We start from the raw sequence: 25171 nt of genomic DNA, 5'->3' as shown, positions 1-25171 counted from the left end.
AACTAGTTGCACTAAACAACAAACCTAAAGAGAAAATACACAACCCATGTACAACGAATCCATGCAGGAACCCCACAAAAAGTGGAAAACGTCTTCGTATTCACACATTTTAACTGACAAAAAGCTTTACGGAAATGAGCTGTTTCCTACTAATGCATTTGAAAAGCAGTAACAGTTACTACTAATTATCCTGTTTCTGACAGCAGCTGGTTTCCTTTGATTATTATAATATTTGAAAATTAAAGAACCACTGAGCAGCATATTTGTTTCCTCTCATTATCAAAACTGCAGCATTCATTTCGGGGTGAGAAGTGAGATGAAAGTATCGCTGACAGAGAACAAACATGCCTACTTTTGATTGAATTCAAGCCTGCTGTATAATCTGATTATAGCTCAATGACAACCCAGCAAATACTGAGTAGATTTTCATCTAAGAGCAATGAATAGGTGCACGAAAAACTAAGAGCATTCGTATTAATTAAAAAAAGATTGTTTGTTAAGACAGCCTAATAATTGTCTTGGGTTATAATGTATGAGGAAAAGCTGGACTCTAGACATGAACCTGTGGATTTGTTGAGAGGAGCATGCATTTGTTCATTGACGTTTTAAGGTAAGATGCTAAATTTAATTTCAGTTACTTAATGTCATTAACTATGAGCTGACTTTTATTACATCAGCCTAATAAATGCTGTTGTTCCAGCTCACCTTTGGAGTTGTTCTTATTATGAATCAATGTCAGGAACCCCATGTAAGCTACATCGAGCTTTTATGTGTACAAAAAGGCTTTTATTTAAAATCTGGGACCAGTGGCAACCAGATGGAAAAATGAGAGGAAGATAGAGACCGCATTGCAGCACGTTATTTTCTGCCAGGCGGCTGCCCACACACACACACACACACACACACGCACGCACGCACAAACACACTCAATTCTGACACTGCTCAGATGGCCAGGCAGCAGCTAAGCCTGAAACACTGCCAATGAATCATCTATCGCATATACATTTAACTGTTACTGTGAGCACAAGGCTCTATTCATGATCTGTAGCACAGCAAATCTCTCGGAAGTGTAGCGCTTCCATCAAAGCACTACACCTCCTGTGAAGACTAGTGTGGCTGCTTCACAACACAGCTTGCTGTAAAGCTAAAGGGCAAGTTTCTGTAAGCGTGCAGAGACGGGGTTTCATGTAAAAACTTGAACGTGGAGAAATACGACAGATAAAATCAGACTTCCAGGTGAATTTTTGACTTTTTGTCCAGTTTCAGAGGGATTGATGATTTAAGAAAATTTAGTCTATATTATAACTTTAGGCATTTTTGAAGGTTGGAGGTGGAATAACTCTTCCTGATTTAATACACTTATCTACTAAATGTCAGTTATGGACAAAACACAACTAACAACTGGGCATGTTTGTGCTTGTAAACAAGACAGAGGGAGACAGGATGGGGGAAAGGAGCAGAACAAGAGGGACAGCTGAACATAATCACATTGTCAAGAAGGTGAGATGGCGGAGAAACAGCCAAAGAGGAAAAGGTCAGAAGAATCAAAACTGAGAAAGAAGGGCTATGATCGGAAAAGGATAAAGAGCTGCTTCACCATCTGTGAGGCTTTCAAGTGCAGAGGCCTCAGAGCTTAAATGTATGAGGATAAGAGCTTCTTCTTGATGGATGGTGAAAATGAAATTTTCTGTGTTCCACAGAAAAGAAAAATACTTTTGAAATATATACAGTCCTGCAAAAAATGTTTTTTGTACCCTCCACCAAAAAACTGGAGGGGTAGTATGACATGACTTATTTGCTTTAGCTGTAGTAGCAATAATCTCAAGTATTTGTTTTCTGTATGACATTATCAGTCTCTCACATCAATGTGGAGGAATTTTGTCCCTTTCTTTTATAATTTTGTTTCTGTTGCGTGAGGTTTGTGGGTATTGTTCATGGAAAGCTCTCTTAAGGTCCCATCACAGCATTTCAATCAAGTTGAGGTCTGGACTTTGACAACTTGATTCTTCTTTTTTTTCCCAAGCAATGCTGTTGTAGATTTGCTGCTGTGCTTGGGGTCATTGTCCTGTTGCACAACCCAGTTTAGGCCAAGCTGTAGCTGTTGGACAGACGGCCTCACATTTGACTCTAGAATACTTTATAATACACGGCAGTTGATGGTTGAAGGTTCAGGAGGTTGTTTGGCTGCAAAACAAGCTCGAATCATCACCCATTCACCACTGTGCTTGACCGTTGATATGACGTGCTTATGCTGACCTGCTATTATAGGTTATCACCAAATGCGGTGCTGTGCATTATGACCAAACGTCTCAGTTTTGGTGCTGTCTATTCACAGGAAATTGTTCTAGAGGACTTGTGATTTGTTCAGATACAACTTTGCAACCCTACGTTGTGCTGCCATGTTGTTTTTAGAGAGAAGTTGCTTTCTGCTAGCAACCCTTCCAAATAACCTATATTTGTTCAGTCTTTTTCTAATTTTACTGCTATGAACTTTAACATTTCACTTGCTATCTCAGGCTTTTAGGGTCCTTAACATGTTACTCTTGTGTTTATTGCAATTTCTCTGAGCATTCCAGGTCTGAACTTCATGTGAATTTGCTGGGACAAGTGTGTATGTATGTTTTCCATGTAATCTTTGTTAGTGTAGAATGATGGACTAAATTGTTTGAAAAGCCTTATAATCCACTCCTGGGAAGAATGTTTGGCTTTTTGTGTTACCATGCATCCCAATCTCAATGAGCAAGACTCACAAACTGCCAACACTTTAGCCTTTATAGAGGTGATCAGATATCATCAGTAAGTTTGATCACTGATCAAACTTACTGAGGATCAATCGATCAAGCCCATTTGACTATTGGGACCTGGCTATGGAGGGAATAACACCGTACTCAGTTTTTCACAGGACTGCATTGTGTCTTATGAAGGCTTTATTTTGCTTTGTGGAGCTGGTGTGTTGGCACGTGTTAGCTCTACAGAAGCATATATAGCAACAGTTTGCTAGCACACTACCTAGCTAACACTGATTGAATTACTTGCTACATGGTCATTTGTTGTATCACTGATTTTGCGATTTTTACACTTAATTTTTACATTTATCTTTAGTTAACCTTTGAATCCTTGTACTATGTAGCCACACCGAAGTCAAAAAAGTTGAGCTTGGTAATGTTAATTCTTTTATTGAGTGCTAAACAACAAACCTGAGATCTCTTCCTAGTCACTGTAGTTTTGTTGTGTTTAGGATGCTCTGTTTATGTGCTTCCTGCCTTTTCTGTACAGCTAATACTATTCATCATTGTGCCATTAACTTTGCTTTGTGCATCCATTAAGTCTGGGGTCCGAACTTCTAAAGGACCACTTTGTTGTGACATTAAAGTAAAGGCAGTGCTGCACAGATGATCCTGCACCATTTTTTTTCTTTTGGCTTTGCAGAATCTATTTTTAGCCACGGTCAAAAAGAATTCACAGAGTGACGTCATGAGATTAAACAAACAACAATCAGAGCTGGGGCAGCTGTAGGATGCAGCTGGTGTCAGCAGTTAAGCTGTTGTTTTGACAATTATGACATAACATCATTCCCCTGAGGCGTTGACTCATAGTTTCTGGGAAAACAGCTTTTGTTCTCACAGGTGAAAAATCATACTTTTAACAGAAACATGGAGCACTTACCTGTGAGTCTGCGTTGAGGACTTTGATCCTCTGGGTGGAGATAAACAGATCAACCTCGGTAAGGGTTTGGGCGTCTCCATCTGCGCTCTGAAGCAACATACAGACAGAAGAGTTTGTTAAATCACCTGCGTCTGGCTGTTTAAGATGTTTGTGTCAAGCCTGACTGTTCATTGTGCACGCAGCTGTCTGAATAGTGTCTGTTTTAAATGTGGGAATGCCTTTTTTTAATTGCCAAAACTCATGCATTCAAAGCTTAGTGCCCAGTTAGAAAAGTCCTTGTTACATGGACATGTTACTGAGTCTAGAGGTGAGGTAGCAAAGGAAGAAAAAGAAAGTGTTTGGCAGTAGCGTTAGTTTGCATCAATAGTCCTGGCACGAGGATGGGCGAGCTGGCATGGAAACAAGAAACAGCTTAACACTAAACCCCTACCAGCTGGCTGTTACACCAGTGAGAGTAATGCAGCCTCAGCACACAACAAGCTTGTGCACATTTCCCTCTAATCTCTCTGTGCAGAAATCTAATAAAACTATGCTTGTTTTAGTTGAATTAAAACTGTCTTATGTACTTAAATAAGGCAATCTCATAGACAAATAAAACACGTGGTTAACATTTGTTTCAAGCAATAAACGGTAAACCTTTTTTGGTGGGTGGGGGGGGGGGGGGGGGGGGGGGGGAGACTGTGACCTGTCATTAGTTCATCATTTTCTGTCCATATCCAGTATCAGAAAATACAATGAATATTAATTAATTTTCTTTAGGGTACAACTAGTTTTTGCAAACATAAGTTGTGGCTGGCATGTGATTTACATTTGCCTGCATTTGGCCTTGAGGTAGAAGATTTTTCTGTTTAATATGTCACGCTTTGTTTCCTTGTCCGGTCTTGGTATGTGTGAGGAAGCTACGACCGCTGGCTCGCTGACCTTTTTCTAGAAATCTTGCAAACCCTTTAAGCTTCAGAGTTTTTGGTTAGAAAGAAGAAATGACAACTCTTACACATGATTAAAGCCAGTTATATCACTTTAATGACTAAAATGATTATAGATTTTTGAACCTATGGTAGAAAAATACATAAATATTTTTAATCTGTGGAACTTCTTATGCTTTTCCTCATTTTTTCTTATATTTATACTGTAACAGTGTCAGACTAAATCTGACAGACAAAATCTTCAGGCTTCAGATTGATCTAAACGCTTCAGACACTATTGGTTACTATTGGTCTGTACTGTGTCTTGGAGACACACATAATATGGTCGGTTCGGACACAAAGCTTGGGTTGTAAGCACAGCGGCCCGACCCACCTGCTGTTCTGTTTGAGAAGGACAGCCAATCAGCATTAAGTCTTAATGGGATAGAAGCTTCAGACACAGAATCCCCTTATTATAAATTCATGATAATAATTCATGTCAGTAACACGTTACGCTACTTTGTTTCAGTGGTTGTTTAGTCTAATATAAAAGCAACTCTGTTTCCATATAAGGAAAATAAATATTCTAGGTAAACAAAGCACTCTTTAGCCCCTACAATAGTAAATGTTAATGTTGTCTATAGGCAATGCTTATCTTGTATATACGGGAATGTGATTTAATCACTAAAGTGATCTCTTTTGCATTTTTCTAATGTAACATAATATTCACTCGGTTCAATTTATCCTAATTATTTTACGTAAGAAATTGGCAAAAGGGTCACTGAATGAGTCACAGTATGAGACACGCAAAACATACAAAAACACATTAAATATACCCCTGATGTATCAGTACAATAGAAAATTAACTCTAACCCTACGGTATGTTTTGGAGAATAACAATATGTACAATAACAATATGACTGGAAATAAAAGAAAAAAAATAGTCTCTAATGTGTGTGCGTGGGATGTATTTGCATCACATTTATTTCAGTTATTTCTTTGTTCTTTCCATATACAGTGCTTGACAATTTTTTTAGCCCACCACCCAGTCTAAGTGACAGTACTGGTTATAACCCAAAGGATTTTAATGCTTCTGTAATGGTTAATCCTGCATATTTCTAATACTAAAAAACAAAAGACTGAAAAACACAGTGAAGCACATCATTTAATTTTGATTAAAATCCTAAATTACAGTTATTTACTTGCATTCCTGAACAAAAACATTAGTTTGACTGTTATGCTTGAATAATTTATGGCATCTCAGAGAAGTGGGCCGGCTCAAATTTGGGTATATAAAATGACTCACTTTGGTATTTGCCTAATAAATAACAATATAATTGTTAGTTTTAAAGAGTTCTACAATATTTCTGGAGATACAGATTTCTTTTTCCGCAGACAGAAGGACAGAGATAAACCTGACACAGATTTGCTGAACTCAGTGCATGAACATTCAAGTGTTTGAGACACAAATGGAAAAGGATACACAGACAGGCAAATATGAAGTCAAAAAATAAAAGGTGAGAGTGGAAGTAAAGTGGCCAAAGGGTCTTTCTTTTTGTTCCGTTTATTACACACCGCCTTTTTCTTGATTTTGGCAGCCTTCTGTACCCTCTGGCAGGCAGGCAGGCAGGCAGGCAGGCAGGCGTTGGGACGGGACGGGACAAGGTCAGCAGATACAGGAGCACAAAAAACAGGAGGAAGAGGAGGAGGAAATAAAGAAGGTAAATAAAAGAAGGTAAGACAGTAAAGCCCCAAACCAAAAGGCAGGTGTGCTGTCGCTGCTCTCACAAACAGGAAGAGTGACAGAAAGAAAGAGAGCGAGAGAGGAGGAGTGTGTTTGTTGAGAAAGCGTTTTGCACAGCCATATTGGTTATCACAACAGCAATTACAGATGGTAATAATTGCTTCTTTAAAAAAACAAACAAAAAGCGTGTAGACATGGACTGACACTGTTCCTGCATTCTTCACAAAGCTTTTTAAGCTACTGTGCTGAACAAAGCATTTAATCAACACACAGACAAACTCTGTCATTCAGATCAAACGCACGGGCGCTGCTCTTACCGACTTTCACGTTTACGACACAGTCTAAATGCTGCTAGCAGAAAAGACATGCTGGAAAAAACAATCAACAACACACACAGAGAACGGGGGCGATAAGCCCTGTGCAAGGATTTCAACTCTCTGCTTTGGGTTTGTTTGGTTTTTGGGTTCTTTTTTTTTTCAAGGTCAAGTCACTGTGTTTGGAATTAAAGAGCTTAGCTAATATGGAGACAGTTTTACTGAGCTAATGGGTGTGATTAGTTCATCAGTAACACTGTTCATGTAGTGGGCTCTAACAGTTGACCTTAGATAACTAATCTTTAGGAGGACTCTTAGCTCTCGGTAATCTTTCAATTTATCCCCTCCGTATAAGGTTCAAGCTGAGCTGCTGGCCTTCCTTCCATCTACCATCGACCAGAGGAAATTATCTTGACATTACATTTTCGAGTGCAGGCCTGGATGTTTGCCTGAGCCACTGCTGCAAAGCTGTAACCACCAACACAGTATTAATAACAGCCCAGAGGGAAGTGTCTTTTTCCAGCTTTCAATCTGTAAAGTTTCCTCTTCTGTGATCGGCTCTCAGGAAGACAAACATCTGAGGCTTTGAGCAACACCTACTGCTCTGCTGACGAGGAGCAAGGGGGGGGGGGGTTGAAACTTCATAAATATTACATCAAACAGCGAGTTGACATCATGGCACAAAGATCTGCATAAACAGCCTACACAGCTCTGCTACAATTTACCTGCCATACTTCTTTTTGCTCAGTTCAGCACCACAGGGTGCGAACCTGTGCTTTATTATACTACACAGATGCTTCCTTGGGTTGATGTGAGGCAAAAATACAAGTGTGGCAGAAATATACTCTAGTCAACTTGTTTTTATTTAAATAGCACATATTTATAAAGAACAGGAGAGGACACGAGGTTCTTTCTATGTGTGGTTTGCGTTAAGCCGACAGTCTCCATTTCAGTGTTTAAGGTCGGTTGCTATAGTGCTATTCATTCGGTTCACAAGGGATAAATGAATTATATAATGAAGGGCCAATCGAGGGAAATCACTGACAGAAAACGGCTGATTTGCTGCAGTCGGTTGGAGAAGATTTTGTGCAGGCAGACAACTGTGTGGCAAAGAGCGAGTGATAAAAGTGCACATGGACAGTCATGCCAGCGACACAGTTCTGTAAATTGCACTTCATGGTTGCGATGATGACATTGTGGGCAATGTTTACAGCAGCTCTGCCTGTTCAACCAAGGTCTCAGTTCCTAGGCTGTAAACAACCTTCATTCTTTAGTGAAATCTGCTGATTGAATGACACGTTTAATTAACACACTGTAAGAGACCTTTGTGTCAGTCATGTCTTCACTTCTTGAAAAGCGGTTTAGGGATGCTGGGTAAGGATGCAGGGGGTAGGACTCCCTTGCAGTACCTGCTCTATTCACACGCAGGCTTTGTAGTGTAGAGCTGGCAGGATGAAGTCTGTTTAATGTTGAGTCTGACTGATCTGGACACATGCTGGTCTATCACATACTGCCTCTCCAGGTGATGCCTCGAAAAATTCAGGCCTTCGGGGCATGTGTGAAACCCACTGTAACTCTTTCAGAAAGACTGGCCGACAACACTGAAGATTCAACTTTTGTTAATAGATATTCTATTAAAAATAACTAAAGGAAATCAACTAAACATTCATTCGGTAGCTTTTCCAAAATTTGTACAGTCATAAACAAATGTACACCCATTAACTTTTGTATTGACGTTTTCACACTACATTTTTTTCATATTAACACTTACACATTTCTAGCAATGCTCAGGAACATTTTGATATGTATTAATATTTTTGCACTGCTAACTCTCAACCCTAAGCTAATCTGAAGAACACGACAATAAGGATAGGGCTGAGGGCTATGTGACATAATTAGTGTTCTGTCTTAACCCTTTATAGGGCAAGGAAGCTTAAATGCTAACTAAATGTTAACTTAAACTGACATCAAAACTGGCTTTCTCATGCCTCACTGTGAAGTTGTAAAACTACATGGATAAAACAGAGAGAATGAGGAGGAACTTCTCCCCCCGGGCTATTCGGGCCCTGAACCAGGTGTAGGACTGGACTCTTTGAATTTGGATTTCTCCTAACCGGTCAGCAAAGATCCGACAATGTGACAAATAGGGATGTTATTGCATCTGATCAATCAGCAGTGCTCTTCCTGAATTTGGGAAATTGGGTTTATTAGCACAAGACATGAGAAGTCCATTTTTAGACATACACCAGTCTAGTGAACCATACTTGTGTTAACTCTAAAACGAATCCTTATCATAAATGACAATAGTAGTCAATAATATATTGGATGTTACCACAGGAAATTTAACTTATAGGCATTTTCAAGCTATAAATCGTAACATATGTGATTTTGTTCGTTTATGACCTTATAGTAGTTTTTAGTATACTTCCAGATTGCATATATTTGTTTATTTTTACTGTGAATGTTATTTACTGTTAAATCAATTTAGTAATTCAGTGATGTGGATTATTTTGTTTTGATTCAGCGACATATAAAAAGACTAAGGGCTACTAACAGTAGTTATAATGTTATTTTTTGGCTCAATACTGACTCAGAAATATACTCTCTCTTCTCCCATGCACATGTCTATTTATGAAAGCCTGCCCATTAAGTATCATGACATAGGATAGCACAGCATCCATATGAGTCTGTACACATGCTCAGCTCAGTGAATGAGCTGAAATGAACCTAAATATTTGAAGAAAAGTATAAATGTTTAGCCATATTGTCTTTTTAGATATCAATGCCACCTCACAGCAGCTTCACCGAGTACCATGAAGCAGCAGGCTGTGACTACACCTTGATATGTGTGTTATATTTGTGAAACATGTCAGCGCAGTCAAGATACATACGTTTTCCTTTGAGTTTATGTGTGTTTTCCCTATATTTTCATATACAAACCTTATGGAAACTCTAATTATGTAGGATTGTCCCTTAATAATTACATGAACAAAATTATATGTTTGTTTATTTCACACAAGCATAAGAAACCTGCAAAATGTGGCTAAAACGGAGACAATACAACCAATATGAGAAGCTTAAACAGACTTTGGTCACACGTCGATTAACAAGTCTTATTTCAGCATGTAACTTTCTAAAAGTAGACCACTACGGAGGCGGTCATTCAATATTTAGAATAACATCAAAGCTTGTATTCACACGAGAGGGAGATAAAAGAGGCCAGTGCTCGGTTAGCAACTACGCACCAGAACGTTAGCACTAATGTCATCTTGTCACGACACGAGATGACATCAGTCACCTGGCAGAGGGACTGCGAGCCCAAAACAGATAAATGTGACCAGTACCATAAGTCTGACAGTCTAGTTTGTCATAAGAGATGTTTTATCACAAGAGCTCTGGACAGTGATGAAAAGCTTCTCCAAACTAACATCAAATGAGCCTCTTTGAGCTGCACTAGCACCATCCACAGCACTTTTCTGAAACATCATTTTTGTAATGATATTAGTGAACAGCAGGGAGGCTCACATGCCAGAAGCCCCATTATCCAGTCGGCTGTGACGAACACACGTGCCCTGAAGTCTAATCTGGCCAAGTTTTTCAGCTGCCCTAAAAGACCACTGATGCTTAATACATGACTATACTGCTTAGAAAAAATAATTAATATCCATGTACTGTATATTTCATTTGGAAGTTTGTGGGTATGAGTTAAGAAATAATGTCATAGCTGTTATAAATGACTAAATATAACAGAATATTCTGCAGTACCAGGATTTTGTTTGTGTTTTCCCATTCTATGCATGTACAGTAATGTGAAAAATGACACTGTATCAGGAATACACTCTCTGTATTAGTCATGTAATGCCACTGAGTGTTCCTGTAAGGCTTCTATGTCCTTTTATATGTCTTTAGGTACATTTGAATGTTTCTGGTGCTGCTTAAACAACAACAGAATGATGGCACATCTGTTAGAAATTAGAGAACCGTCACTGAATAAAAAGCTCCGTCCGAAGGGAACGGCCTCTCAGCAGCTTCCTACTGGAGGAACTGTTTATTCAACTAATACATATTTCCAGATACTTAGGATCACCGGCAGTACTTCCTGGTGACTTGGGACTACCGCAACCTCACTGCTGCTACTAGTGCTACTTCTCATCATCAATATTTGTTGAAGTTACAAATGATGTGGCTGACTACCCAACAGGGCAGCTGTAAATTACAACCCATGACCGACCCAGCTGGCTCTGATATTCACAGTTCTTCAGACTCAATTAGGGACTACAAAGCATTATGGAACCAGAGGAAAAACACTTTGCAACCAAAATTAGTCTTTAATGTTGTTAGGGCTGTCACGATGTGAGATTTTCCCTACATAATTATGTTAGCCATAGGAAATATTGCAAAAAATAAAGAAAAAAAGAAATGAAAATGGTCCCTGTGGTTTCTGTGAGAACTTATTTGCTCTTTGTTATTTCCTTCCTCTGCCTTCTGTTACAATGATTCATGTCTTTTTTTACTTTCTATTTAACTTTGACAGCTGCATTTTTACTCCTTTGTGATCGTCCGCATTATCCCCAGAGTTTTCCACGTACGTCTCATCATTCAATCAATTCTCCGTGTATATATAGCCCTCTTAAGCCTTGCTATCGGTTCGCTCTGTCTCCCTCTGTGTCCTCTCCTCAGCATACCTTAGCACACTTAGCTCTATTTATTGCTGTGCTTTGTGGATCTGACACAGAGGCTATGTGAACCATGTGGGTGCAGAGAGGAGGTGGGTTGCAATCTTTTTAAAAAAAAAGGGAAAAAAAGGATAAAGCCATTAGTAATCTAACAGAAGCAACAAACTGTGTAAATGTCTTCGGAACATCTGAAAAGATTATTCTGTTGTCTCTAATAAGGCAAATAACAAGCCTAAACCAGCCTGACCAAATGTCACTGACATGTGCAGTGCTCAGTTTGCACAGCTAGAACAGAGCAGCAAACTCTTGTAACTCAATCGGGCCAGCTGGAAAGTGCAGAGCACAAGGCGCAGGGCACAGTTGCACATTTTAAGAGGCTAGTATTAAGAAAGCAAGGAAAAGCAGTAACAAGGGCAGACAACAAATTGGTAATTAAATTAAGAATTTAAGTCCAGCCTGCTCATCTCCAACTGCTTCACTTAACAACCCAACAACAGCCTGACTCCACCTGTGTAGGTGAGCACAGATTAAATTGGAGAGTTGCAATAAACTTGACTCTTGAGCTGAATCATGGCTGTGCTGCCACTGGGTTGTTATCACCATGTTGTCATATCCGTGTTTCTGACATGATATTGCTGTTTCATATTATTTACTATCACCAGTATATTGTGACACCTATATTGTGAAAGCACAAGGAAGTGTGATTGTCTGTATGACTCAGAAATGCAGCAGTAACTGTGTCTTCGTATGTGAATCGGTGCACGAGTGGGTGTTTTTGAGTACCTTGACCCTGCTGACGGCCTCCTGGGCCTGCATCATTCGGATGTTCTTGGAGGGGTTCCTCTCAGACAGCAGCTGAGTGGAGCCCAGGTAGTTAGCAGCAAAGATAATCCCATCAATCAGGTCTTCTGGCTCACAGGGTCCTGGGACTGAGCCAGGGAGAGGCAGAGAGGATGGTGATTAAGAGGGAGACAATGGGAAAGACAAAGCATGTTTAGACTGAAAGGGTGGAGCGTGCAGCGGAGAAGGTATTTTAATTACTGCAGTCAGTGTGCTGCGTGAAGAAAAAGAAGCCAAACACTGGAGATATAGTGATAAACGGCTGGATAGGCCTCAGCAGTGAAATGGCCACCGGCTGTGAGCTAATGGAGGTGCAGTGCTAACAGGAGCTGTGATTAATCTGCATCTGTGATATCCTGTGATATCTAGATGTGGACTCTCAGACACCCACTTTGGAGCACAATGTGCCACCATGATCTGATGGCAACTAAAGCCTTTTAAAACATACTGTTAGCCCTAGATCATGCCCAAAGGCAGGGAAGTACTGTAACTTATTGTGATTACTTGGTTTTTATTCCAAAATTTGAATTTCACCACCAAACAGATGTGCAGATGAACTTACCATCGACAAAGCTGGGGAAGGATGCGACCTTCTTTGTAGGCTGGAAGACAGAAACAGGTAATAGCAGATAAATGTTATGAATAGACTTACAGTGAATTACATACTGTACTTCTCTGCTGTTTCAAAATAAACGTGCTAAACTTCAAATTCTTTAAATAAACTTGACTTCAAATATGCCATCATGAAAGACACACTAGCAAAACAAGGCTTTCACAATAGCTGAAAGACCAGTGACGCCAAATTTACAGAATTATTCCTTTCATAGACAAAAACTATGATGAAATGTATTTACACAATCATCAACAAACAAAAACGAGATGAAAATGTTCTGCAGAGACGAGATCCAATCAGAACTAATTAAGTTGTGCAGAAAGGCGGGACGAGTTGGGAAGTGATCTTCTTCTCCACACATACAGACACCCTTTGCGTTTGATGTCAAGGAAAATAATATGATTAGTAAACCATGTGGAGCAACTCTCACCAGTAATAGCATGGCAAACTGAAGTTTTAGTCTATTATAATTATGACATTTAGTCAAATAAAACTAGACTGAAAGTAAAAGAACTTAGATGCCTAAATTGTGACTACAGCTGCACGACATTTTAGTCACAAGACTATGACTAAAGCTAAATCAGAATTTGCTGTCAAAATGAACACTGACACAGATAAAAGCATTTAAACCTTGCAGCTCCAGAATCTCCACGTGCCTGACTTGCTAAAAAGCACTATGGAAGCCGGAAAAGCCCGACTGCAAAGAGATATCGTATCCACGAGGGATGAGGAAGCTTTAGATGGCCACAGGGAGATTCATGAGATTCAAACACTGATCCTGGTGATACCACTGAGCCTTCCCTCCATATTCAGAGATTCTGCTCCCCTCAAGGACAAGGAAGTAAGGGTGGAGGGAGGGTGGTGGGAGGGTGGAACGGGGGCATCCTCCCACCGCAGACGTCTCGATGAGAAATGGCTCTCATAAAACCACAAGCAGAATGCTAGTCAATTATCAGGATGCTATCATGCCGAAAGCAGAGGACATGAGCTGAGGTTGTAATTACACAATTACTCATTTACTTAAATGGTCACACACACACACATGCACGCACAAACATAACCATATGGATGCACGCACACATAAACAACAATATATCCTGTGCAAACAACCTCGGGGTAGATAAATGACAAAGAAGGAAACGCTGCGACAGGATATCCAGAGAACGTCTTACCTCTGGTACGTTGTTGTTCTCCAGGGGGACGTTGAGGTCGGACCGCTGCTGTTTTCTGGGTTGCTCTGCGCCATTGCTCACCTGGCATGCCAACACAGAAGAACAGGTGCAAGGAAATTACAATGTGCAGGAAACGGAGGTTTTTAATGTGTAGCCAGCACTGTAACCAACAAGGTGAGTCAAAATGCTGTATCCAAGTCTCTTTTTGTGTACTTGTTTGAAGTTTTAAGCCACAAATACTACTGAAATTAAGCCCCAACGCCCCCTGATGCGGGGGCAAAAGGCAGGAGATCAGTTAGGCTTGGGGCTTAAGAGGTTAAGAAAACAAGCAGTATCGGTTCAAACCACTGGAATATAGTTCAGTTTGGTCTTTTAACAGTCTGCTCTCTTGTCAATTACACAATACATCCAGTAGATGCCACACAGATGCATATTTTAAATGTATTTCATATTTTAATGATGGATTAATCATTTAGAGTCTATCATCACATTCAGTATTCTTCTTCTTCTTCTCCTTTCGGCTACTCGTTTTAGGATCATCTGCCTCCATCTCATCGTATCCTTAGCATCCTCCTCTGTCACACCAACCCTCTGCATGCCCTCCTTCACTACATCCACGAGTCTTCCCTGTGGTCTTCCTCTATCCCTCCTGCCTGGCAGCTCCATATTCAACTGTCCAGTATATCCAATATCCCTCCTCAGCTCATGTCCAAACCATCTCAGCCTTGCCTCTCTAACTTTGTCTCCAAACCGCTCACCCTGAGCGGTCCCTCTGATGTACTTATTTCTAATCCTCTCCTTAGGTCCTGTGGGTCTTCATTCAGCTCGGCCCACTCCAAATCTGCCTCCTATCACTTTATCAGTGCCAATGTCTCCAAACCATACATCACAGCAGGTCTCACTACAATCTGATAAAACCTTCGCTTTCACTCTTGCAGCTATCCTTCCATCACAAATCACCCTGAAACTTGAATCCACCTACTCCACCCTGCCTGCTCTCTCTTTTCCATCTCTCTTGTGCACTGTCCATTTCTGTGGATGGTTGACCACAGGTATTTAAACTTTATGAATGAAAATTAGTCTTTTTCTGTTCTCAGACATGTTCAAAAACTGGAGCATCATTGATGATGGCATGCGTCTTTCAATTATCCAGTGCAGCAGTCGGTATAGCCAGAACCATAACTTAGTAGGATGGAAAACACCCTTTCATTCCCCTGGATGCCCATTTTGCAGTCCACAATGGCTCATTAACATTTAATTGTATTAGTGGCGCAAATAAAATCCTCCTTCCAAGAAATCCCCCCCACTCCTCCTCCACAGCAAAGCAGTAAAGAAATGTGAAATTCAGAGGAAAAGCCCATGCTGTCATGCAGCTGCATAGCCTCCTTTGCGAACAGAAAAGCAGACATAAAGTTCTAATCAGTATTCACTGTGCCGCCCAACTCAGTTGTGCAAACAACCATTAAATTGATGAGATTCATGTTGTTGTTGGGAGGGATGGAATGCCAAACTGTGATGGTCTACAAAACTACATTTATGAGCAGCATCCCAAGTGAGTCCAGCCCACTGTACATTTTACAAATAGCCTTTATGTGCAACTGAACCATCAATAAATCAGCACTGCTTCAATCATCGGTGCAAATAGCATTCACAAGACACACACCAAATGATTGGCAGCTTCTGCTAATGTGTGCATATGTACAAGACAGGACTCACTTGTCCAATCACCCTCAAGTCTGAACTAAAACTAGGAGACATCCGCTACTTTTCTATAAAGTATCTTCAGCTAGAAGCAACATATCACTCAGCTGTCTTCAGCGATAATTACCTTTATCAGGCTGTGATGAATGCTCATCAGATTAACACATAATGGCACGCACATAAAATAAAATGTAAAAAGCATTTCAAGTAGTCTCTCTGTGATGTCCAGCTCCATATTTTTGTTACTAGATTAGTTCTAGTTCTAATTTATTTATCTAATATTGCTCCATGCAGATCTTCTGATTGGCTGCCACACAGGAGGTTTGCACATTAGTTGCATTTTCTGTGCTCAGACAGGGGCATTTGTCTTATTACCATATTGAGAATATCTGCTATATCTGACATTATAAAGAGACAACAGCAGAAAAAACTGGGATCTCAATATTTAACACCCTGGATTTGAGATACGAGAATTTGCCACAGAACCACCAAAAAAAACTTGTGAGACATTTCACTATTTCATGAACTTGCTGACAGCAACAGCTATCAAAAAACTTGGGACTGGGAAACAAAAGGCTAAAAAAAATCAAAATCAGGCAGCACTGCATTAAAAACAGGCCTGATTCTGTCATGGAAAACACTGCATGGGCTCAGGAAGACTTCCATAAATCTCTGTCTGTTAACACAGTTCAATGTGCCATCCACAAATGGAGGTTAAAGCTCTATGGTGCAAAGAAGAAGCCATCTGTGAATATGATCCAGAAATATCGCCATCCTCTGGGCCAAGGCTCATTTAAAATGGACTGAGGCAAAGTGGAAAACTGTTTTGTAGTCCGCTGAATCCAAATTTGAAATTCATTTAAATACATGGACTCCAAGTCCTGCAGAACGAAGAGGAGAGGCTCCATCAGGCTTGTTATCAGCGCTCGGTTTTAGAGCAACATGGTGTTTTTTTTCCAGGAAAACCCTTAAATGTTTTATCAAGACAATGCAAAACATGTACTCCAGCTATAAGAACAGCAAGGCTTTGTAGTAGAAGAGTCCAGAATGAAATGGCCTGCTTTCACTCCAGATGTTTTATCAACTGAAACATTTGAAGCATAATGAAATGAAAAATACTACAAAGAAGAGCCAGGACTGTTGAACAACTAGAATCCTATATCAGACAAAAATGGGACAACATTCCTCTCCCAAAAATCCAGACACTGGTCACCTACACAGATGGAAACGTGGCCATGTCCAAACCTTTTTAGGTGTGTTGTTGACATCAAATTAAAAATGAGCTAATATTTTTGCTGAAATATTAAAATGTTTAAACAGTTGACATTTTTTTCTGTGTTGTATTGTGAATAAAATCTAGACTTATGAGATTTTGTAATTATTTTCTTATGTTTTATTTTTATTTACTTACAAAGCGTTTTGACTGTTTTAGGTTGGCTTTGTATTTATGACTGAAAATGAGAGAACACATAAAAATATAGCTAATTGCAATACTACTTGTGTACAAGCATAGTCTTTAAACACTGGCCGTTTTAAGAAAAGCTTTGGATCCACCTAAATAAACTCTGCTAAAATCGCACCATTATTAATGTGAAAATGGCTTCTTTTAGTGAATCAAACACCAAGCTCTAAAAAACCCAACTGGATTGCTTTACGGTAGGAAAAGGAGCCCAGAACAAATTTTAAGCAAGTAAAAAGAAAAGTAACTGAGAAAGGTTATTGTGAGAAATTCTGTTTGCAAAATGTCAAAGCTGAAAACACATCAGCACAGCGTCATTTTGTGTATACTTGTATTTGTGTGTAGATGACCTCCCTGAACAGTCTTGTAACTCTTCAGTTAACATGATCTTTTGGCTCCACATTGTGCAAAAGACATCTTTTTTTAAATTCACTGTTGTCCCGGTCTAGTTTAGGGTCATTCTGAAGTGGTGCACAGAGAACATTTCTTTGAATAAGAGAGAACAAAATGACCGAATTATCTCAGTGAGCCTGGGAGTCATCTCCATCTGCACTTAACTGTTTTTTTTTGTGTGTGTGTGTGTGTGTTTCAATTTCATCAAGCCACTACAATGCCTGACCCACTTCTGTGCTACAAATGAGCTACATATATGCAGTGAATGTACCAGCGCTCGTGCACACCGTGGAGCAGGTGGGTATCAGCATGCTGCCCACAGGAGACTATCCCTGTTCTCCTTTTACCATCTGACTTTTAGAGGGTGGAGGGGCTATGCGTGTGTTCGACTCTATCGGCGTGCATGTACAGCATGTGTGCATTAATCAAGATCTGTGAGAAGCAGAGAGATGAGGAGGGGGACATCTCAAGGTAACGCGGGGAGGGGTGACACTCCTGTTATTCTCTGGGTGGTAATGACAAACATGTCACCTGTAACTCATCTCCTTCTTATCACCACAAATCTCTTTAAATCACATCCAGTGGCAAGGGTCTGTTGTATATGGCCAGAATATACTGTGCAGGGGCCTCCATTCATGTCCTCTCATGTTCTGTTTTTCTCTTATAGCCTTGACTTCAGTGAACAGCGTACAGCAGACAGTTTAACTAGTCGTAAAATGAAACAGGTTAAACAGGTTCTGAATTAGGTTGAAATGTAACCTTTTGTCATTAATGTGATTTTTTTTATCGGTATTTATTCTTTTTTGCTTATTTATACTTGGAGGGCAATCTATATACGTACCTCTGGACCAAGAAGTAATGCACCTTCATGCTTTTTTCCAAACTCTATAAACATGAAATGAAAATACCCTGTGATGTCTTCTTCTAATGCCCATAAGAACAGATCATGAAAAAGACCAAATTAAGAAAGTAAAGGAATTTAAACACTGATATTTTTTAATATATACATGCTTATAAAAATAAAGTATCCTGTTGTTGCTTTACTGGTACATTGGTTTGTTACTGGGGCATTGCCAAGCTTATCATGTATTATGGCACCTAAAAGGAAACTAAAACCTAAAGGTATGAGTAATACAAAACATTTTAGTAACTGAGAATGAAAATGAAAATGCAACAACTCACTGGAACAATATTTTTCCTTATAGAACTCATTAAAATAAAAGAAAAACATACAGGAAATAAGTCAAATTTGTTGGCATAATCGTCATGAGGAGGCTTTGGCTCAAGTTTATTAACCCCGGGGTGTCGGCATGATTATTATTCAATTTTTCCTCATAAAATAATGTGTTTTCATGTAAGTTAGATCAACCACACTCCCTAGCAGATCATTACATGGAGAAACCTTTGGAATGCAAGCATGCTGATCCACACAGGTATGCACACATGGGTATTCACAGACGCGGACTAAAGCTTTCTTGGCTGCTGCCTCAAAGCACACTGTGCGCTGTCTATCTTGCGTGCTGCACAATATCGTTTATTATTTAGTAAATATTGATATCTATGACTAGCTAGTTTATTGTGATGGTGCTTTGTTTTCTCTATTATTATGTTACTCTTTGTTGTTTGCTGTCTCCTCTGTTTGTTTTTTTTGTTTGTTTGTTTGTTTTTTTCTCCATACAGGTGACCCAGGAGTTCTTTTTTTTTTTTTCTCTCTCTTCCCCCCCCTTCTCACCGTCTCTTCTCCCCTTTGGTTTTCTTTCTTTCTCTCCCCCTCTTTCTCTCATTCATTCCCCCTGTCCTATTTATTAAAAAAAAAAAAAAAAAAAAAAAAAAAAGTTAGATCAACAAAGAAACAATAAAAGCTTAAAACCAAAGAGTAAAATTTGTATTTTGCCCAATTTCTTTTTGCGTTTGGCCCAACAAAGGCAAATCTCCTGGGGTTGCACCTCAAAATCTCAGAGAAACGGTGCAAATATGGTCTTTTTTTACTGCTTGGGAACATGTACACACCTTTTTGGCCATTAAGAAGGTACACACAGTTACCTTGAGGTCCAATAATTAACCCTAAGGGGGTACATTTATATAGACTGTGGACTTCCTCTAGTTCTAGTGTAAGTCTAATTGTTGAATGTTGCCATTGCGTTTCTTAAATTTGTACAGTCTTAGTTCAAGCAGTAGGATCAAAGTCATTCCTTTGATCCTGACCACCTCTCCAACCACTCTGTGCTGGGGGAGGTTTTATTGTAGATACATCCTATCGGAAAGATCTGTTTCTTTTGATGTAAGCTTCCTGGGTTTACGACCCTTTGGTCAGCAGGAGGTCTGACACACACACACACACACACACACACACACACACACACACACACACACACACACATTCTTACAGAAGTTCACACATATACATAAAATGCTTTGTCTTAGAACCAAGGGGGCGTGGTTTTGTTCTGACGTGCTTTGTGTGAACTGTCTCTCAATAAAAGGTAGCAGGAGGAGGTCAGATCTGGGGGTCATTTTCGTGGTGGACACAGACGAGGCCTCCCTTGTGCAAATAATCGATCGATCGACTGTCTTGTTTTCTTCATGATGAATAAGTCTCTAGAATTAGCGGGGTTTGTGGAAACACAGACCCAACAGTGTATTTATGTAAAAACAAACTAAGCCTTCTTCTTGAACAGGGGAATGAAACCATGTAAACACAGTTACTTCGGGCTATATAATTAAATCGGTGTAGCCTGATAATGTGTGGCTCATCTCTTTAGTTTTTCTGTTGTTCTGTGCAATAAATTACTTTGAAGATGAGGCCCTGAACTCATTCGGTTCAGGGATTAAATATAAATATAATACAACAGCAATACTCTTCAGCTCACCTGCTCTTGGGGCCATCTCTGCCTGTCATCAGGTGAGCGTGGATGCGTCTTGTGGCCCCGCTGGAGATCAGGGTTGTTGTGGTGCATGGAGGGGAGGTTGAGGGACTTGGGCCTACTGTCGTGTCGGTGGTGAGGTGGAGGGTAAGGTGCTGCGTCGGGCTTGGAGTGAGGGTAGTCACTTGGTGCGGGGTCCTGTGCCAGCTCTTCCGGGCTTTGGTCTGTGCCACTGCTGAGACTCCCCATGCTCATACTCATCTTAATCTCAGCAACAATTTGATCAATGTCCTCCTCAGCTTCCTCCCCTGTTTCCCCCTCAACCACCAGCACTTTACGGCTTCGGTAGGGAGAGACTCGCACTGAGTTCCCGTTGTCTTCAGGGGCGTAGTAGTCTCCGGTGTAGGCCCTTCCATTTCTCTCCTCCTCCTCGCCTTCCTCTTCTTCATCCTCGTTAGGGCAGTAGTCCTCGCTCTCCGCCTCCTCTTCTTCTCTGTCAGCCCTTCGGGTGTGTGCGGCATCCTGCGTGGCAGGCTGGTGGTGGTGATGATGGTGGTGGTGATGGTCCAGGATGGGCTCCGGTCGTCCGTTGTATATCTGCTCATCGGGATCTTGCTCCACCACCTCACAGCGGACCTCTCCCTCTCCCTCACCCCACTCCTCCACTCGGTGCCTCTCACGACCCGCCCACTGCTCCTGCCTGGCCTGGCACTCCTCCCTCCACTCCTCTCGCGGCTCCTCATCTCCCTGTCTCCACTCTTTCCTCACCTCTTCCTCCTCTTCTCTCCACTCTTCCCTCACCTCTTCCTCCTCTTCTCTCCACTCTTCCCTCACTGCCCCTTCCCCCTCCTCATCTTCCACCCATTCTTCGTCTCTCGCTTGCCCCTCCCCCTCTTCGGTCCAGCCCTCCACAGCTTCCTGGCATTCATCAGTGTGGGACCCGCCAAGCTGCATGGTGCTGGTGCAGTCCCCCCGGCTGTGGCTGTGGTTGCAGTCTCCCTGGTTGTTGCAGTCCATGCCCTCCAGGTAGCTGTCATCCTCTGGGCAGTAGCGGATGTAGTAAGTAACACCTTCATCCTCCTCTGCCAACCCTGAAGAAGTTTTATAATCACATTAAGTTGTGGTCCTTATATTTGGAGCTTCTTCACTAATATAATTATCACTATAAGTCTATAAGTTGTATGCATACTTTAGCTTACTGATGTCTAAATCGCAAACAGTTACTAAGCATGAGCAGGCTCAATTTCTATTTAAAGGACAAACTTTGGTAGCTACAAAATGTTATTTATGGGTTTTCCTTTGATTTGTAGAACCAATAAAAAAATCAGTACTGCAAATACTGTGCCAATTAGCAGAATTAATAATAATGGATATTAAAATATTATAAAAAATATTATAAAAATAAAAGGTAAAACAGAAAAGTTGACCATGTACACATTTACCGTCATCATAGTCATCATCATCTGAGGTGTTGTTTATATAATCAGAGCTGGAATCATCATCCAGGCTGTCGGCTCCACCGTGGAAGTCCCCCTGGTTAGGGTCATCTCGGTCGTGGTTATGTTCCGGCGTGGATGGTGTTGCTGGACGCTGATCCTGAAGTTCTGCGTCTGGTTCGTGGTTGCTGTACCGCTTCACTTCCTCCTCCTGATCTGCATCCGCTTCTGGATGACTGCGCCCCGTGTCTTGAGACTTGGGAGAAGAATATTGTGCCTTGCAGGAGTGAGGGAGAGGTTTCGGCTCACGCGATTCTTTGGGGTAGCGGTGTGGGCGTTGCCGCGCCGCTACTGCTTTCAGATCACATGACTCTGTAGCGTGAGTGGTAGGACAGGAGGCGGGACCTGGGGCAGCCATACTATTTCCTCCACTGGTCCCTGGCCTCTTCCTTTGAGCCATGGTTGGCGGCTTACAGGCCATGCATTGTTGTGGGTTTTACCCTACGTGACAGAGGAAAAACAGGAGAAAGACTTCAGAATGTCTTAAAATTCAGATGCATTACATGATTGTTCACATCTACAAGGCCAAAGCTGGTATAATTATAAGGTTTTAGGACAAATCCATAAAATGTGTTATCACATTTCTATAAACAGATTCCCTTTATCAAACAGACCCATGTGCAAACAAACACATTCTGGGACTCCAATATATTCTTGTAATTAAATAAGACATGGTTTATTTACAGTGTACAGTCTAAAGAACACTTTGGTGCTTACTTCAAATTTCAAACTCCAAATTCACAACAGCGGTTTTGACATGTTGCTCAGGCTGTTTTATAACCATAAACACAAAGAACAGAGCCTTTCTGGGCATACTGCCTGCACATAAACCTAATGGGACAATGCCAGACAAAGAATCAATAGTTAAATCAAGGTCATCTCCACATAGGTGCTGAACATGTGCACAGATACCAGTGCAGATGATCAGTCAATCAAGACACTTATTGATCCTTCTGAAGCTTACTCGCCGGGAATACTCAATGTGGGGACACGGTAAAAGCTGCTCCTATGGAAGATCTGTTTACGCAGGGCAGACAGAGAAACAACAAATTGTCTCTGTTCTCTAAAAGAATGATGAAAGATTTTTGCTTGCATATGAATGACCATTTTTCCCTTTGGAATCGAAAATGAAAATGAGAAATCAAGAGGAATTACTGAAAAAGGCATTAGTCTGTCAGTGTCATGCTGTGTCTTAGAGCAATGGTCCAAGTTTATGATGTATTTTTCACTTTAGGGCCTTTGTATTCAAAGAATGTAAGCCCTCTTCTTCATGATTTATAGATGGTTAACAGAAGTTGTGAAAAAGGTTCTTGGTAAGGAGGTTTCTTTGAAGCCGGTATTTGGTGGCACTTTTTGTACTTTCAGCTGCGAAGATCAAACAGTAGATGTCACTTTTATGAAAATAGTTATTAATGAGACACCATTACTAAAACCCACTGCTGTAAACATTACATATGCCACTCTCTAAAATACAAAAAGATTGAATAAAAGGACTATGAAAAGACTGAATAACCAAAATATGCATGCACTGTCTTAGACAATCCAGTCAAAGAAAAAGAGGCTAGTTTGCACAGATTATATTTAAGAACTAAGAACAACCAAACACAACTGTAACAAGCGAAGAATAAACACATAGCTCCAAAACAAGAACATAGTATGATATAAATGCACAAACAAATCACAAGATATATTTGCTGCACTGAATCCCAACATCCAACTGAAAAAGTTCAGCTCTTGTGTACTTTTCTGTTAGATGCATCCTTTGTGCACTGCCATCCATTTTGCCACCACCCTTACTCTATTGTGCCATCCAGCTGCCATAAACAACTTCCCTCAGAGGGCTGTTGCTACGACTTTCCCTCATTCTCACTCGCCATAATAACATTTTTCCATCACCAGCGATTAAACTGGTTAATTAGCTCTGCACAACCTGGCACAAAACAAAGGCGGGAACACACACAGAAACACACACGAGAGATTGTTCAAGGGAGTCAGATTAAATGTGCACACAGAGATATGTACATATGTACCGGGCTCTAATGACATCGCTAACATGAAGGTTTCTGCTCACCGAGTTTCTGCAAGTGCAGAGACATGGACACACCTGATGAAACACAGCAACACCATCACCTAATGAGGCGTCACTGTACATGACATGACACGTCAAAAGATTTTCCTTCTGTTCTATTGGCAGTGATTTCTATTAAAACCTTCACCTTTTCAATGTATTCTAAACCATGTATTGTTCATATCTCTTACCTGGTATCCTGAGGTTGGTGTCTGCTGTACAATAGCACTACGATCTGTTGTAACAACAGTCCTCCCTCCGCCTCTGCTCCTCGCTCCTCCCATCCCCCACCAGCTGCTCCACAGCATGCACCTCTGTGACTCCACCCTCCCTCTTTCTTCACATTGTAACCCAGCATCATCCTGTTGGAGCTCAGCCACGCCTCATACAAATCCCCAGAGCTGGGGGGAAGGATCGGTAACTATGGGTAACTGCATCCCATGGGGGCTGATACCCTCTGACCTCCTCTTGGCTTCCTAGATTCACAAAAAAAAAAGTCACCTGTTCCTCATGTGGTGTTGCCTGACTGTTCACATCACATTTTTTGATTATTTACACCCCAGCGCCAATACAATTGCCATGTAATTCTGGAAATCCGGTAAGTCCCTAGCCAGGTGGCTTTTCCCAAATCAGCTTTGTGTGGCATTGTATTTGGGATTTGACTGTGTTTATTCACTTTGCATGAATTTGTACTTGAATGATAATGCCATAATAACAACACTCACAAGGGATGTGTCTCACCTGTTTTGTAATTTTAGAATAAATCACGGCACACAATCCATCTGTGCTTTTACACGGGTAAAAAGTCAGTTGGCGCTTACTTTTTTCTTTTGGTTTGTTGATGTTTTGGTTATCTACTAATCCACCCACATTTCCCACTTTTATAAGCACAAACATCCATCCATCTATTATCTTCAGAGCTTTTCCAATTTAGGGTCGCAGGAGACCTGGAGTCTATACCAGCTGTGAGTGGGAGAGAGGCAGGGTACAGCCTGGGACTAACACAGACACCAAACAGTCTCATATACACACCTACGGCCAATCACATAAAACTAAGCTACATGTCTTTAAACTGTGCGAGAAAACCTTTGGAGTTTTAAAAAAATGCAAACATACATAGAAACGCTCCAGCTCACCAAAAAGTTTGCACCCAGAACATTCTCTCGGCCCAAGACACTAACACAACAGTAATTTCTGTACTGAAATGTGGTGCACTCCTAACAAGAAAAACAGCAGCTATGTTTCATTATGCTGCCAACC

At 40.8% G+C, this 25171-nt stretch overlaps 1 protein-coding gene across 4 annotated transcripts in view; it reads right to left on the bottom strand.

The window, feature by feature from the left end:
- Positions 1 to 25171, bottom strand: part of apba2b (amyloid beta (A4) precursor protein-binding, family A, member 2b) — a 79692-nt gene that overhangs the window by 10925 nt on the left and 43596 nt on the right. For 2 of the 4 annotated variants that reach the window (XM_085402680.1, XM_085402678.1), the window contains 7 exons: positions 21790 to 22284; positions 20354 to 21438; positions 13931 to 14011; positions 12708 to 12747; positions 12089 to 12234; positions 6147 to 6182; positions 3667 to 3753 (listed from right to left, as the gene is read on the bottom strand). In XM_085402680.1, the coding sequence (XP_085258806.1) occupies positions 3667 to 3753; positions 6147 to 6182; positions 12089 to 12234; positions 12708 to 12747; positions 13931 to 14011; positions 20354 to 21438; positions 21790 to 22264 (1950 nt within the window). In that variant the 5' untranslated portion in view covers positions 22265 to 22284. Of the gene's footprint in view, positions 1 to 3666; positions 3754 to 6146; positions 6183 to 12088; positions 12235 to 12707; positions 12748 to 13930; positions 14012 to 20353; positions 21439 to 21789; positions 22285 to 24102; positions 24239 to 25171 lie in introns of those variants that run through there. The other 2 variants (XM_085402679.1, XM_085402681.1) reach the window with 2 other exon arrangements.

This window comes from Rhamphochromis longiceps, linkage group LG1 (genome assembly GCF_057381845.1).
Source record: "Rhamphochromis longiceps isolate RC_006_pf linkage group LG1, R_longiceps_female_GT1.1, whole genome shotgun sequence".
NCBI lineage: Eukaryota > Metazoa > Chordata > Actinopteri > Cichliformes > Cichlidae > Rhamphochromis > Rhamphochromis longiceps.
Note: the sequence above shows the minus strand (reverse complement) of the source record. Positions and strands in the feature narration are given on the sequence as shown.